This window comes from Thunnus albacares, chromosome 14 (genome assembly GCF_914725855.1).
Source record: "Thunnus albacares chromosome 14, fThuAlb1.1, whole genome shotgun sequence".
Lineage (NCBI taxonomy): Eukaryota > Metazoa > Chordata > Actinopteri > Scombriformes > Scombridae > Thunnus > Thunnus albacares.
The window spans coordinates 20026116-20041481 of NC_058119.1; the positions used below are offsets into that span (position 1 = coordinate 20026116).

Consider the following 15366-nt stretch of genomic DNA (forward strand, 5'->3'; position numbering starts at 1 on the left):
TATTCAATTTAGAGCCATTTTGCTGAATGGTGTCTATTTAAAGACATGGTTAGTTTAAAAAAACAAACAGAGAAGAGAACATGAACCTGGGTTGTGTTGGTCATGGTCAAATGTAAAAATGAAATGGAATAAAACCACATCTTTCGATTCACCGCAGGAGCTCAACCCACAACTGCTGATTCAGTCAGTGTCGTTTAAATGCAGCACAAAAGACAACAGTAAACAGTTTGTGTATGAAAGTTTCATTTGATATCTGAGCATTCTGGTTGGTTTTAGAAGAATGCCTACAATGCACAAGGGGCTGTACTGTCCTTGACGGCAAAACAAGAGTTTGCCATCAAGAAGTTTCTTTTTTAGTGGGAGAGATTAAATTTTGTGGCCTTGATATGCACTGCGTCTATTTTTTTTAAAATCATTTTCAGATAAAAAAGCTAAGGCATTATACTACCCTTTAGCATTGTCAAAGAGCATGGTTTAAGTCAGCAACAGTCAGAAAAGAACGAAATAATGAATGAAGGATAGAAAGAAAGAAAAACAGAAGAACAGAATTATGAAAGTAAACAGACATCTAAACAAAAAAGAAAAACCTCAGTCTTAGTAGGATTAAAGTTTTTCTTTTTTTAAATTAGCAATGAACTGTAGGGTAATCATACAATTTTGTATTATCTTATTTGCATGAAGGCACAAAGGCAAAAGCACATAAGGATGTTTTGCAGTAGTAATACAATTTTGTCCTGCTTCCTAGGGAGCTATAGTAGCATAAGATTGAGGTTATTTCTATAACTTGTAAAATAAATTATGGAACACACTCTCTCACAACACAAAATTAAATTATGTGTTTAAAATTTACTATGACAAATAGAACCAGAAGAGGTGAAGCTTTAGAAGTTGTTTACATAATGCGCTTTTTATGCAACTGATGCATTGGTGGAGACTGGAATGAATTGGCTTCCCTGACACACTTCATTACACTGAGCGACACTTTGCCCCTGAGGTCAGAGAAGCCAGCTGTTAAAGCTGTAATAAAAAACAAAACTCACCCTGTGCTCTCTTACTGTGGAGGCTGGTGTTGCTCTCACCATCTAAAAACTAAATAAGTATCAAAGAAGTATGATACATATTATAATAATCATTATTTAGATATGTGCAATACAAATGAGGTTTTGGACAACCTGTTGTGAGAAGTGCTGAAGTTTGATGCCTGACACTTCATGCAGAGATTAAAGTGGGCTGGAACGATCCAAAACTGCGTTCTAGCCCCTACGATTAATAAGTAAATAAATCTGATTGGCAGTTACATACATACTAATGTCAAGGGAGTTCATTTTTCATGGAGAAGGGTCTGGCTGCAGCCTGTAGACCAGGGCACATGGTGTGAAGAGGCACAACATGAGCACCCAGTTAAACCCTCTGGTGTAATGCCACCTCTGACCTGTTTGTTGCAATGACAGAGTGGTGCTGTCCGTATTTCTGCTTGTTGCGGAAAGTGAAGACTGCAGAAGCAACGATTCAAAGTTTAACACTATAAAGTGTATCTGAAATATGAGATATTCATGTCTTTTTATGTTTGTGGTGAATGAAACTTTGTTCGAGCTGATATTCATCTACTGGCCTTCAGCAAGTTTCCTGACGTTCATTCAGCTGTTTCTCCGTTGTGGAACCAGATGGTTGGTAAGAAACAATGTTGTTTTATCTCTGAATTTTTGTTTTGTAACGTTATTGATAATCTCTCCCTGCGATTACATTGGTAATATTAATTGGTAATAACAATAACGAACAACAACAAATGAACGTACTGCTGTCTCCTGTATTTGTGATTGAAAGTAAACCAATGTAGCATTATTGTCTCTGATGTAGTCAGACAGATAAACTAATTCAGATAAACAAAGCCACGCCAGGCTTTGTCTGATAAACAGTAGACACAGGTGTGCACAATGTAACTCAGTAATATTTGAAGTGTGAGTTATATAAATGACTTGCGTGGGAATTCTGCATCTTGTTGTCTGAGCTGTCAGAAATTGATCTGGAATCTTTCCAGACTCATAATGACACAAGAACACACATGCACACTGAGATTTAGCTAAATTATTGACCTTTTACACTGAAATGTGTTATTTTCATTTCATTTCTCTCATGCGTACACCCTACCCCCTAATCTTGTCTGCCTCCTGTCTTCTGATAACAGCTGCAGGTTCAGTAAATCCAGATTTCTTTAGTTCTGCTTTTGTCTGTCTGAAATCAGTGCAGTTCAGGTCCATTCAGCTGCTGAACTATGAGGCAGCATGTGGAGCAGCAGGACAGATTGATATGTTTGTGAATGTATTGATGTATTTTATGTGTTGTATTTTTTCCTTGGTAAAAGCAGAGTCACAGACAGCAGGATAAAGTAGCTGCAGCTAGAGCTACAGAGACAGCAGACACCTGCTCCACAGCTGATCTGTGCTGATGAGTGCCAGTAATCTCACTGGGTTGTGCATATTTTCTTTACAGTCACAAGAGACCCAGCCTGATCTGAACTGAAAGCTTCCTGTGTGGTTACAGCAAATGGATATGTCTATAACTCTGTGACATCATCAGGAGATCTGGATCAATGGACCTGATGCTGCTTGTCAAGTAAATATGCACTTGTGTTTATTTCATAGTGCAATGTTATTTTGTGTTAGTTGTTTTTAGTTAAATTTTAATGAAATGTTTATTTTGCTTGTCTATGTTTTGTCTTGTCTGTTAGCAGTGCTGACTGTGAAAGAGGATTCTCTGAAATGAACAATATAATAACGTCACAACAGACACAACTACAAATCAACAAGGTCTCACCACTGATGTTCATTTCTTTGGTTGGGCCTCCTTTAGACCAGTGGGATCCAGAAAAATATGTCAAGAAATGGGTGCTTAAAAGAAGGTCAGCTGATCACTTAGCCTGTCTGCAAAGTCCACTGGTGCTCACAGGACAAATCAATTTGAGAGTCATTTTGAGGTAAGTAATTGTTCCCCGTTGGATCTTAGGGTTTCCTCACCTGCCAAATCCCACTTTAACCCCTGACTACATGCAAGTAGATGCTCTATTGTTTCCAACATCTGCCTTTATAGACTAATGTAGCGTCAGAAAGCTACATAGCAGCCCAGCAAAACAGAGCCTTATCACACCACATCCAGAAATCCATCACACCAAGTTAACTCCTACTCTTAATGCTCAATAAAGATGGCTTTAGTATAGCAATCATCTTTTCATGAACTTTCATGTCATAAATTCAATGTTCTTCTTCAATATATTCATTCTGATGGTATGGTATGAGTTTTAACTATCTGATAAATATATAATGGATCAAAATGATCTTTATGATGTCTGAAGGAATCAAAAACTTCCATCTTTCTGCAGTCAGTTATATTATACGTGACACTAGTCAGAGATACACAGACTGAATGCTCTGATGCTGACAGATAAGCTGCTGCTTATAGTCACAATCCATCAGCAAATCTTATTCTTGGCAGTGCTGTCAAGATTCTAATGTCCAAAATATTACTTTAGCTGCTATTTAATGGTTTAATGTTTCGCTGTCTGACTGAAAGTGCATCAGCCAATGAGTGATGTTTTATCCTCATATCATATTGGTCAAACATTTTGGAACAACTCAATTTTTCTAGTTTTTATTGAAATGCAGAGTTTAATGTCTCAATGTAAACAATTGGAGATTAAAAAATAAAGAAATCATAGCATCTTTTTGTTTAACAAAATCTAAATATTTAACTAATCAAAGTAACCACCTTTTGCAGAGATAACAGCACACTGTTGACTACTGTTGCAGAAGTTCCCACAAATGTGTTGCACTTGCACGTTGGTTTACTTTCAGCCTTCTGTCTATACATATGTTATATGTTCTGACATAGCCTGCATGTATGTTTTGGGTTTTTTTCTAGCTGTAGGATGAACCCCTGACCAACTAGTTGTACACCAGTGAGTATTGCATGGCTCTTCAAAAAGCTGTGGCAGACCTTTTGGTCCAGTGTGCCAATCACTCTGCACAAGTCGCTAACTCTGGATCCAGCAAAAGAGCCCCAGACCATCACGCTTCCTCCTCCATGCTTTTATACAGACAGAGGGATTGTAAGTAATCAGCAAAAGTTGGGAGACCTGTAGGAATTGTTTGCATCAACTTTCAAGGCTTAATTTACATTCATTGCTGCAGAAAAGCTGAGTTGTTGATCCCTGAAAGAGGGCTTTTTTTGTGACTGAAATTTACATTATTTTTCAGTTTTGGTAACCTAAACTTTTGTTTGACTGTTCAAATTTCAATAAAAACTGGAATGTCGGTGTCCTCTAACTTTTTGCTGGTGGTGTATATGGACTAATGACAAAAGCCTCACCGCACATCATAATCAGTGTCTGAATTCTTGAGGTATGGCCAAAAACCTGTTTTGTATGGTCACAGTGACCTTGACCTTTGACCACCAAATTCTAATCAGTTCATCCTTGAGTCCAAGTGGACGTTTGTGCCAAATTTCGGACAACCCGAAAACATGATGCCTCCGGCCATGGTGTTTCCAGCACAGAAGCTTAACAAATAACATTTTTCCAAACCACCAAATATTATCAAACTTGAAAGGGGAGCTCGACATTTGCAACAATTCATTCCTTCAAGTAAAGGCCTTTGTTTTAACTCCATTTATAGTATTAACTAAATTGACTTAAGCAATCAATCTGTGGTCAAGCAATATCTGCCAACAGAAGTGCTGAAAAATCTCCAAACCTTAATCAATCTTTTATCAAGCAGCATGTTAGTGTAATGGACCAAATGTTGTCTAATTAAATGTTTTGCATTTTTCCCACCTTTCTTCCTCAGGTTAGGATTAGATAAGAAAACTTAACTAACCTACTTTGAATTGCACATTTCACACTGAAGGTAATTTACAATGAGGATAAGGGAATCTCTCATCCCATTCACTAATTCACACTGCTTTAGATAAGACACTGAGACTAAAACAACCAAATGATGTGAGTAGTTAATATGTTAAATTGAATTAAAATGGAAAAAAGTAAAGAAATTATAGTATAACAAGTAACAGAATCCAATTTAAAGTGCAGATCTAAAAACACCCAAAAGATGAGTAAAAAAACAATAGGCAAAATATGTGATTTTAGTGTTGATTCAAAAGAAATATGCACCTCAGATCTTTTAGAAGTCTTTTCTAGATATGTGGAACATATGCTGTTGCTGAAAGCAGCTTCACTAAGTTTGTATATAATTCTGGGAACCAGACCGGTGCCACGTGACATCATGGGTCCATAGTGTTGTATATTGTGGATAATTTTATGTATATAGCATTTTCAAAAGTAATTTAAAGTGCTTTACATAATGCATAAAAGACTGACCAACTGACACTGCCATTGTGGGTGCGTAGGGCTGGGTACTGAACTTCAAAACTTCTTGGTATCAATTGAAATGTGTCCATTGCACTAAGTATTAAAAAACTGCAAAATACTAAAAGCTGGCATTGAATGTCTGGTCAGATTTGTAGTCTTCTTTATTTATACATTAATCAGATTGTTCCTTGTTTCAATCAAAAATTACCAACACCAATACCAACTTCAAACTAATTTGTTCAGGAAAAAATATTGGCTGCTGGTGTTTATATAACATCTAAGATTTGACATCTTCTAAGTAAAAGTGAATGAATTGCTGCAGGTGTTTCTCCCTACTCTCACGTGTCAAGTTTAAATTCAACATCTCTTTACACAAGTATCAACAGAGATTTGCAGTTCAGTCTCTAGGCGGTGGTGTGAGTCACTGTTATAATGTTTCAAGGCAGGCACCACAGGTATTTTGACTGTTCTGTAATGAGGATTCTAATTAGTCACTAAATTCTTTAAAGAGGACCGATCATGCTTTTCCTTATTTTCAGTCATATACTGTATATGATGTTACAATGTCAGATGTTCATATTAAATGTAGCCAAAGTGTCAAATAATGAGGTAAACATATGTAGAAGTAATCCCTGTGAGCAAAAATGACTGGCTTCAGACTGCTCTGAATGCTCGGTTTCCAATGTTTTTTTCTACTTTCAGCCCAAGCTAACATCGGCTTGTGACAGATTTCTTTATATGGTCATTTGCTCCACACACAGTGCGCGAGTTCACTGCTTCACTCCACTAACATGATGTTGCTTTTCCATTGTTTTGGCGGTAGTCATGCTGAGCCGTGATTGGAGTCAAGCTGGCATGCTGTGAGTGTTTTTCGATTACACACCCAGCAAAGTAAAATAAGTTGTTTACCTGTTTGATGTGTGCTGATCGTCTGCAGCTCTTCATCAAACATCTCACTGTGGCTGTCTCTGCTTGTATTATTCCTCCTTACATTATTCCTATCTGATCCACTGAACAAATACTTTCAAATTTCTCAATAAGTTGTTATGTGCACCGGTTTTTAGCACCGCTAAAGAAGCTCCGCTAATTCAGTGAGGGACACATTTCATTTCCTGTAAATTCCTCACAATAAAAGACTCCTGTTATTTAGTAATTTAAAAGCTTTAAATATGAAGCAGTAAAGTAGGAAATGTTGGGTTCGCATCGGCAGTAACTTAACACAACTCTGATACGGCTGCCCCTCAACACAATCAGGTATCTTGCTAGCATGTTAGACAGCTAGTTTGTCATACAGACAGTAAGACATACAGCTAATCTGAAAGGAAGAAAGATAGAGAGTTAGCTAGTCAGACAGACAAAGAGACAGATAGATAGATAGATAGATAGATAGATAGATAGATGGTGCTAAACCTGATCCTCTTCCAATAGGGTTTTTTTTAATCGATCCAGGTCAATACTGACTGTGCACTTTCTACAAAGAAACAAATCCAAGGACAGATCTTTGTAAATGTGAAACATCATGCCACATGGAGCTCTGTCACTGGGTGCAGTGTCTTAACTGTGGGGTGGAAACTTGGAGGGGGTGGCTGTTGGGGTGGCTGTATTTCCTGAAGGGTTTGCTTTATCAACTCACTATATCAACTGTAGCTTCCACTGTACAGAAAAAAACAGATTTACACTCCCTTTTAGATTGCACTCTTCCAAGTAGTAAAAAATTAGCCAGCAGTGGCAAAGTATCATCTGAGGAATGCCAATGCAGCAATATACTCTCTTCATCTTTCCACCCTTGTACTTCCTTGCCAATCACTGCTCCACTCCACCACTGCTCTATCCACAGTCATTTGCCTTTTGCCAAATGTGGGTCAAGAAAGGTCTGGTCCACAGAGCATCGTGATGAGAATAAATAAACTGAAATGGAGAACATCTGAGAATATATAAAATACTGTTGGGACACACCCTCTATCTCTGGTGCCACAAATGAGCCAATTAGGCTCTGACTTGTCTCTTCATGAGGATGCTACTAATAGTGAATGCAGTGATGAGATCTTGTTTTCCCCTACAAACTTTACTGAACTTTGATTTATTTTTTAATAGTGTGCACGTACTTACAGTATGTATGTGTGTGTTAGTATGTCTGCGTGGGAGTGGTGATGTTCTTTCATCTTAGTTCTAACTCAGTGTATTCTTCCCAGCGTATGAATTCTTAGTGTTAATACGGCTTTACTTCAGTTGCAGCGTGATCTCCCCCTCACTTTGGAGATGGTTTTGGAGCATTTACATTTAAGTGAAAAAGCTGAAATCATCTTACATACAAATGTCTTGTTTATAAGATACATTTGGCCATCAAACGCTCACATTCATCCCAACTCACCATAGTCACTCTCATAAAAGATGATGAACTTCTGCCAGTGCAATTCAGAGACAAGGGTGAGCAGGACGTCATTGATTCGAACAGGTGGACGAGCAGCCAGGGTGTAGCTCTCTCCATCTGGGCTGGGGTTCAGCTGGCAGGCAGTGCGGGGTGCACCGTCCCCGTTCCTCTGGATGAAGAGATGGGGGATGTGCATTGCATCCGTCAGAGACTGCAGGGCACTTGCGGCTGCGCAGCCCGTGGATGTGACCAAAGCGAGGATCCCTTGGTTCATCAACTCACATGCTGTACAGAGAAAAGAAAAAATAAAGAGGTGGATGAAAAGAAGGGAACATAAAAGAAGAAGAAGTGCAATTTGGGAAAAGATGCGGCGTGGAGAAGGAAATAAGGACAGAAAATAAAGGGGTAAAAGAGAAAAAAGAAATGGTGCATGTACATGATACAACGGGGTCAGGAAAAGAGAAAGAATGAGATAAAACATAGTTAAATATGCTTTCCAAGTCAATTCAAAATGTAATCAATTTCAACAAGATTTTCATTTCAAAAATCATTTTTTCAGCTTTTAAGAGCACTGTACATTATTTAAGAAAGTGTGCTCAGCTGGGCTTAAGAATTCAAGATGGTTCTTTGTGTATCCTACTTAGGATTATGTCTGAGCCTCTGCAGTTGAAAACAGATCACAGAAAGGAAGGGGTTGGTACTGAAGTTGTATTATAATGTGTAGATGAGAGATTCAGTGGGGGGCATCCTCTGATCTTTGTCCCCAGACAAAAATGAGACAGCTGATTAAAATGAAAATGCTTGCCTAAGTTAATAGTCACTTGGAAACAGTAGATGAATCAGAAAGTTATGTGGGCCAGTGTCGTACTTTACAAAAACACAGAACAGAGGTGGCCAACTGAGGGCACGGAATCTATCAAAAATAAAAATCAGGAATATTCTATCTGGGTACAGACAATTAGACGCAAAATTATGACTACCATGAGGATGAAATAAATATTGTCCTCACACCCTTCAATCTTTCTCTCTTTTTCACCTACACATGGAGAAAATCACCAGCACAGATAAAGACTGCAGACACATGCTTGTAGTGCATGGTGGACCACAAGTGTCACAGAAATAGCATTTCATTAATTAATAACTAATTGTACAACAATGCAGGAATTAATAAATTGGTTTACAAATTGATTATTTAATCCATAAATAAATGGACTAAATTACAAAGCAACTAATTATTTGATATTTTAATGGGCAATAAAACGAGGAATTATAAAAAGCATTTACAAATGAAATAATTATCCATCAATAAATCGTTCAAATTAAAAAAGGATTTACAAATACAAAATAGTCAATAAGTACATCATATAAAAATACATTACTGAATTCCCGAATAAATAATGGAATTTCAATATCAATTTGAAAATGCAGTTTAAATAGAGAAATAAATAACTGAATTTGCAAACTGAGTTAAGAATACAGCTTTTAATTGGGCATTTAAAAGGGCAACTCCCTTTCCCATTTGCATTTCCTTTTCCTAATAGCTAATCGATTTGCTGAGTCATTTAGCTTCTCCATTTAGCCTCTGCATATAGCCCATGGATTTATAAAGAGAATTGGATACAGTGTTGGAGGAGGGCTCTGTTCATTCCTACGAAATTGCTCAGTGGTGCATGAAACCAAAAAAGCCACTTCCTGCTGTAAAGAAATACATGGATCAAAACATACTGTGCATACTCTATGGGCCCAATGCGCCCATAGAGCATGCTCAGAAGAGACTTCCGTCAGCCGAGACCGCTAACTTCCGATTTAGCCCTCTGGCTAACTTGAATGGGGATAAAGTGATTCAATTGTGCGGCTCTGATGTGATCGGACCAAATGGATCAAATTCTGATAGTGAAACAAATTGTTTCGCAGTGATTGTGACACTCAAAAAAATATGTTCGCTGATTTACAGACGTCTCCTTCACGGTATAAGTCTATGGGAAAAGTCTTTTTGGGCCTGCCCTCCTGTGAACGGCTTCCAGTTTTCATAAGAAAAGCTCTGTTGTGTTCCGTAAGTACAGGCTGTCACATTATGTCGGTGGTTTGATTGTTTGTAGTGAATCTTGGGTTATATTCTTACAAATGTGGGCTAGCTATGTTGTATGTATGTAAATAACATAGGTCTAATTGATGATTAACGCCAATCATGAATTTGTGATCTGAAATGAAGGAATGGAGACATTAGCTAGCTAGTGCTAGCTCTCCTGAATCTGCCACACATCATCTCAGTACAGAACAAAAACTAACATGATGTCAAATACCAGCATCATAACTCTCTGGAAGGCCACCATCTGTTCTTTTTCTTAATGTGCAATAATTGTTGGAGTGCTGTAAATAAATGTTGTAAATAATGTAATATCTCTCAGACCTTGCTACTCTCTTTTCATTTTCTCTTTTACTTATTTTTTAAAACATTAATTGTACAAGAATTCCAATGTGCATGTACCCTGTGCCTGTGCAAATGGCAATAAAATCTCTTGAACCTTGAGCTGATTGATGGAGAAATTCAATTGAAGGTATTAGACTTTGTGCTGTGGACACTGAATGACTGAAATGCTGAACATCACACCAGGCTCTGTCAAACACCTACAGAAGGATCATGCCCTTATAATTTCAGCATAAACAGCTGAGCATATTGTACAAAACAGCAATTAAATGTTCTCTCACTGCATTCCAAGATACCACTTAATTATGTAGTCTATTTCAGTGTTGGAAACATTTTGTGCAAAGCACAGGACTGCAGTCTAAGCCCATATCGTATGGTAAGAACTCTCTATGGAGCATTTTGAGAAGCAAAGTATGCACTGCACAACATGAACATATAAAAAAAATACAGGTAAGATACCATAAAGTGAAATCCATCATGACACCAGAGGAGGTGTGAAAGAGGAGGTGAAGAAAAAGAAGACTGGCAGTGGAGAAAAGGCATTAGGGATGGGGCGAGAGGCCCGAGAAGGAGGGTTGAGGAGGGGGAGAAAAGAAGGGATGATGAGAAGGGGTATTCAGTGAATGAAGCCATACTGGGAAAGGCTTGCATATGTAGTATATGTGTGTGTGTGTGTGTGTGTGTGTGAGTGAATGTATGGCAGAAGGGGAGGACTATTAATGAGACAAATGACGATTTCATCTGCTGACTGCAAGCACAGGACTACATTAAGGCACTGTAAATCATGAGTAAAGGGGCAACTAAATAACATTCTGAGGAGGAGCAGGAAGGTAGGAATGTCAGACAACTGAGGTACAGAGAGAGAGATGCACTGTAGTTATTCTAGTGGAAGTAGAGCTAGGAAGAGAAAGCAGAATGAGAGGAAAAGGGTGCAAGGGAAATAAAGGAATTATTTGTAGCTTTTTGCATGAATGCTTAGGAGAGTGCAGGAGAGAGAATGCTTTTCTCCACAGAAAGAAGTGTGTTACTGTTTGTGTGTGAGACAGAAAAAGAGACTCACATGGACACTCACATGTGCAACAGGGCACTTGGCCAATATGTAAGAGTGCAGCATGAAACGCTAATACTCTGGTCAGTAGGAGGTCATGTGACTGACTAATACAAATCTAGGCAAGGCAAGACAAGGCAAATTTATATAGCACATTTCATACCCAAAGGCAACCCAAAGTGCTTTACAGAGTACACAGGCGAAAGCACGAGAAAACAAATGATAAAAACAATAAAAGCAAGCAAGCAATAGCACACAGAATAAAAACAATAAAAGCAAAAAAGCAAAAACACACAGGATAAAAACAATAACGCCAATGAGAAAATCATTTTGATTTAAAAGAAAATTTATTAAAAGCAATGGTAAACAGGTAGGTCTTTAGCTTGGAACTCTGGGAACAACCAGTAATCCAGAACCAGCCAACCTGAGAGGTCTTCAGGGTTCGCACTGAGTCAGGAGATCTGATATGTATCTTGGACCTAAACTGTTCAGTGATTTATGGACAAGCAATAATATTTTGAAGTAGATTCTCTGAGAAACTGGAAGCCAATGTAGTGATCTGAGAGCTGGAGTTATATGCTGAGCTTTTTTGGTCCTTGTTACAACCCTGGCTGCAGCATTCTGGATCAGCTGAATCTGTCTGATCACTGTCTTAGACAGACCTGTGAACAGTCCATTGCTGTATTCCAGCCTGCTAGAGATAAAGGCATGTACAAGTTTCTCTAGATCATGTTTTGACATCAAGTCTCTGATCCTTGTGATATTTTAAGGTGGTAGAAGGCTGATTTTGTTGTTGATTTAAAGTGACTACTGAAATTTAGGTCTAAATCCAGGATAACACCGAGGTTTCTAGCTTGATTTTTATTCCTTAAGGATAGACTGTTAAGGTGAGCACAGAATTTAAGTCTTTCTTCATTGGCCCCAAAAACAATGACTTCAGTTTTGTCCTCATTTAACTGGAGAAAATTTTGGAACATCCAAATACTAATTTGTTTAATGTACTGTCCCGGGGAGTCTATTGAACTTTACTCATTTGGTGACACAGCTATATATTCGCGTGTCATCTGCATACATGTGATATGAAACTATAAAGTTTTTAATAATTTCAGCTAATGGGAGCATGTTAAGATTCAACAACAGAGGTCCAAGAATTGACCCTTGAGACCCTTCAGATGTTGTTGGGAGACACTCTAATGTACAGCTACGGATTGATACAAAATAGTCTCTGTCTTGAACATAGCACTTGAACCGATTCAGGACCATGTTAGATAGACCAAGCCAGTGTTCAAGTCTGTCGATTGATATATTGTGATCAACCTTATCAAATGCAGCAGTTAATGCAGTAAGGTTAAATAACACAAGGACACACTCTTTACCAGAATCTATGCTGAGGTTAATGTCATTCAGAACCTTGATAAGAGCAGTCTCAGTACTGTGGTGGGGCCTAAACCCACACTGGAAAATGCTAAAGTAGTTATGTACTGCCAGAAAATTGCTGAGTTGTCTAAAGGCAACTTTCTCAATAATTTTACTAACAATTGACAGGTTGGACATGGGCCTGAAGTTGTTTAGTACTGATGCATTAGATTAGATTTTTTTTTAAAGTGGCTTGATTACTTCAGTTTTCAGGGCGTTGGGCTTAGACCCCTGAAAGCAGTGAACTATTGACTATTTGTAATACATCTGTTGCCAGGCAACTAAAAACCTTTTTAAAAAAATCTGTAAGCAGAGAATAGAGGCCACACGTTGAGGGTTTGAGATGTAAAACAATTTTCAGAGTTGTGAGGTTCATGACATCAAAATGAGTCATCTTTACCAGATTAGTTCTAGTTGATTGGTGAGGCGTGTTATCTAAATTAAGTGAGGAAGCACTGATAGGTGGCCTAATTTAAAAAAAAAATTTCTGTGAAAAAAAAAAGTCATTACACGACTTGTAGAATGGAATTCAGGAGATATCCAGAAGTGAAAGTGCCAGAAGTGACTTTGACTAAGTTATGCAATTTCCTCAATGACATTTAAGAATTTAGAATTAAAATTGTCTAGAAGGTCATCCACTGATCTTCACAAAGAGGAGGTTATCATGGAGATTGCCTGAGAAAATGCTATGCTACTGTATTCACTGATATATCATTTTTTGACTATTTCAGACCTAATGCAAGTGTCCACTATGACAATCATATCAAACAAAACACAGGAATGATCTGATAAGGCAGCATCAAGGACCATGACAATGGACCTTTGGAGATAACCAGGTCTAATATATGGCCTTTGTTGTGAGTAGGCTCTTTTACATGCTGAGAGAGTCCAAAATTTTCAAGGATAAAGGAAAGTTCTTGAACATTCCTATCATTTGGGTTATCAACATGAATATTAAAATCATTAGTAATAATCACATCAAAGTCAGTTACAATAATGGAAAGCAATTCTGCAAAGTCATCAAAAAAATGTAGCTGAATATTTCAGTGGCCTATAGATATTTAATAAAATAGTTTTAACACTGCTATTTAGTATAACAGATATCTGTTTACAAAAGAGCACATCTTTGAATATAACGGCTACTCCACCTCCTCAAGAGAGTTAAAGTTAGGGGGTGCTGACTCAATAGGAGCAGTTGCCCTGTTGTTATCATCCAACAATGTTTCAGTTAAAAACATAACATCAAGTTTATGATCTGTAATAAAATCATTCATCCGAAGCCAAATGAACTGTGTCAGGGTCAGGTTCAGAGATTATTGTCTGTTGGCAAGGAATAACAATTAGGTTTGATAAATGTGCAAACTTATTTTCAATGACATATGATCAGGGCCGATCTCACCCTGGGGAGTGTTGTTTTGAGGTCTGTCTGGTTCAGACGATGTAGGGGCAAGCTCCAGTACAGGTCCAGCAGATGGGTTCTGGGGGGTCAGGAGCCACCCGGGTTTCCTCCGGTGAGAGCGGACACTTATTGTGGGCTTGGAGTTAACTGTAGCCTTGGGCTTGGTGGATACCGCTGACAGGGAAGCCCTTTCTGCAGCTGCTGGAGAGGGGTGGGCCATTTCCAGATTGGCACCTGAGTCAGAGGACAAGCATCCATTTGGAGTTGGCGAAGGTGGACATCCCAAGTTTTCCAAAGCTTGGAACTTGTTTTCAAGTTGCAAGACTTCAGGGGTGTAGGGTCGAATAGTGAATGAGCCACGGGACCCTCTGTCCTTCACCTGTTCCAAGGCTTGAGTACGGATTGAGTGGAGCAGGTTTGAAATTATGGTTTCGCTCCCAGGCTTGGCCAGATGTCTTCCCTCAGGTGTGAAATGCACACAGAGGCTAGCTCACCACCAGCTGCCATTGAGCCCAACCATGGCAGAGTTCATTGAAAAAGGAAGTCAATCATTATTCCCACAGACCAGAGAGATAGAGGAAAACCCCAGGATCAACTTATCCTTCTCCTCAAGTTTGTTTTTCAGGCAAGTAATGTCTGATTTCAGCTTAGAGATGGTAAATTCACAGGAGCCACACAGCGCCATGCTGAATGTAGTTTAGGGAGGAATCCTGGCTGCTAACTTAGCCACTTGGCTAAAAATAAGTAGCTCTATCAGGTGATCGATTCACCCTATCATTAAAATAACTGTAGTGGATAAAAGCAGATGTAGATGAAAACAAGTAAAATCAGAAATTTGCATAAGAAAATGCCTTAAAACCATTTAAAAAGTAGGTTTTTTTGGCGTTCGAACCAGTCAGGAACCGAAAGTCAGTAATGCCACTAGATGCCTCTAGAGCATGCTTTCACACTGATACCATGTCTAAATGTGTCAGTTGGTAACAATAAACTATGTACTGTGCACTGAAAACAGAGACAGTCTGTTTCTGAGAATTGCAGGTTCTCTATTAACAACTCATTACAAACTTTGCAGGGTTGGATGGTGTTATTGCTGTCTGGATTCCAGGTCAAAGGTCCTCGCTGTAATATTTTTTAAACAGAAATATATCAGAGCTAAAATGATTAATCAATGAATCACTTAGGTATAGTGTGTATAATTTAGTGGTGTCTAGCGGAAAAGATTTGGCAGAAATTAAGAATACAATATTCATAAGTATGTTTTAATTAGTGCATAATCTCCTGAAAATAAGAATCGTTATGTTTTCATTACCTTAGAATGACCTCTTTATATCTACACAGGGAATGA

The 15366-nt window shown here is 38.3% G+C and overlaps 1 protein-coding gene across 1 annotated transcript in view; it reads right to left on the reverse strand.

The window, feature by feature from the left end:
* grid1a (glutamate receptor, ionotropic, delta 1a) overlaps positions 1–8011 on the reverse strand; it is a 102208-nt gene extending 94197 nt beyond the window's left edge. Inside the window, exon 1 of the mRNA XM_044373316.1 lies at positions 7731–8011. Coding sequence (XP_044229251.1) covers positions 7731–8004 — 274 coding nt within the window. The 5' untranslated portion in view covers positions 8005–8011. The remainder of the gene's footprint in view (positions 1–7730) is intronic.
* Between the last annotated feature and the right edge of the window lie 7355 nt (positions 8012–15366).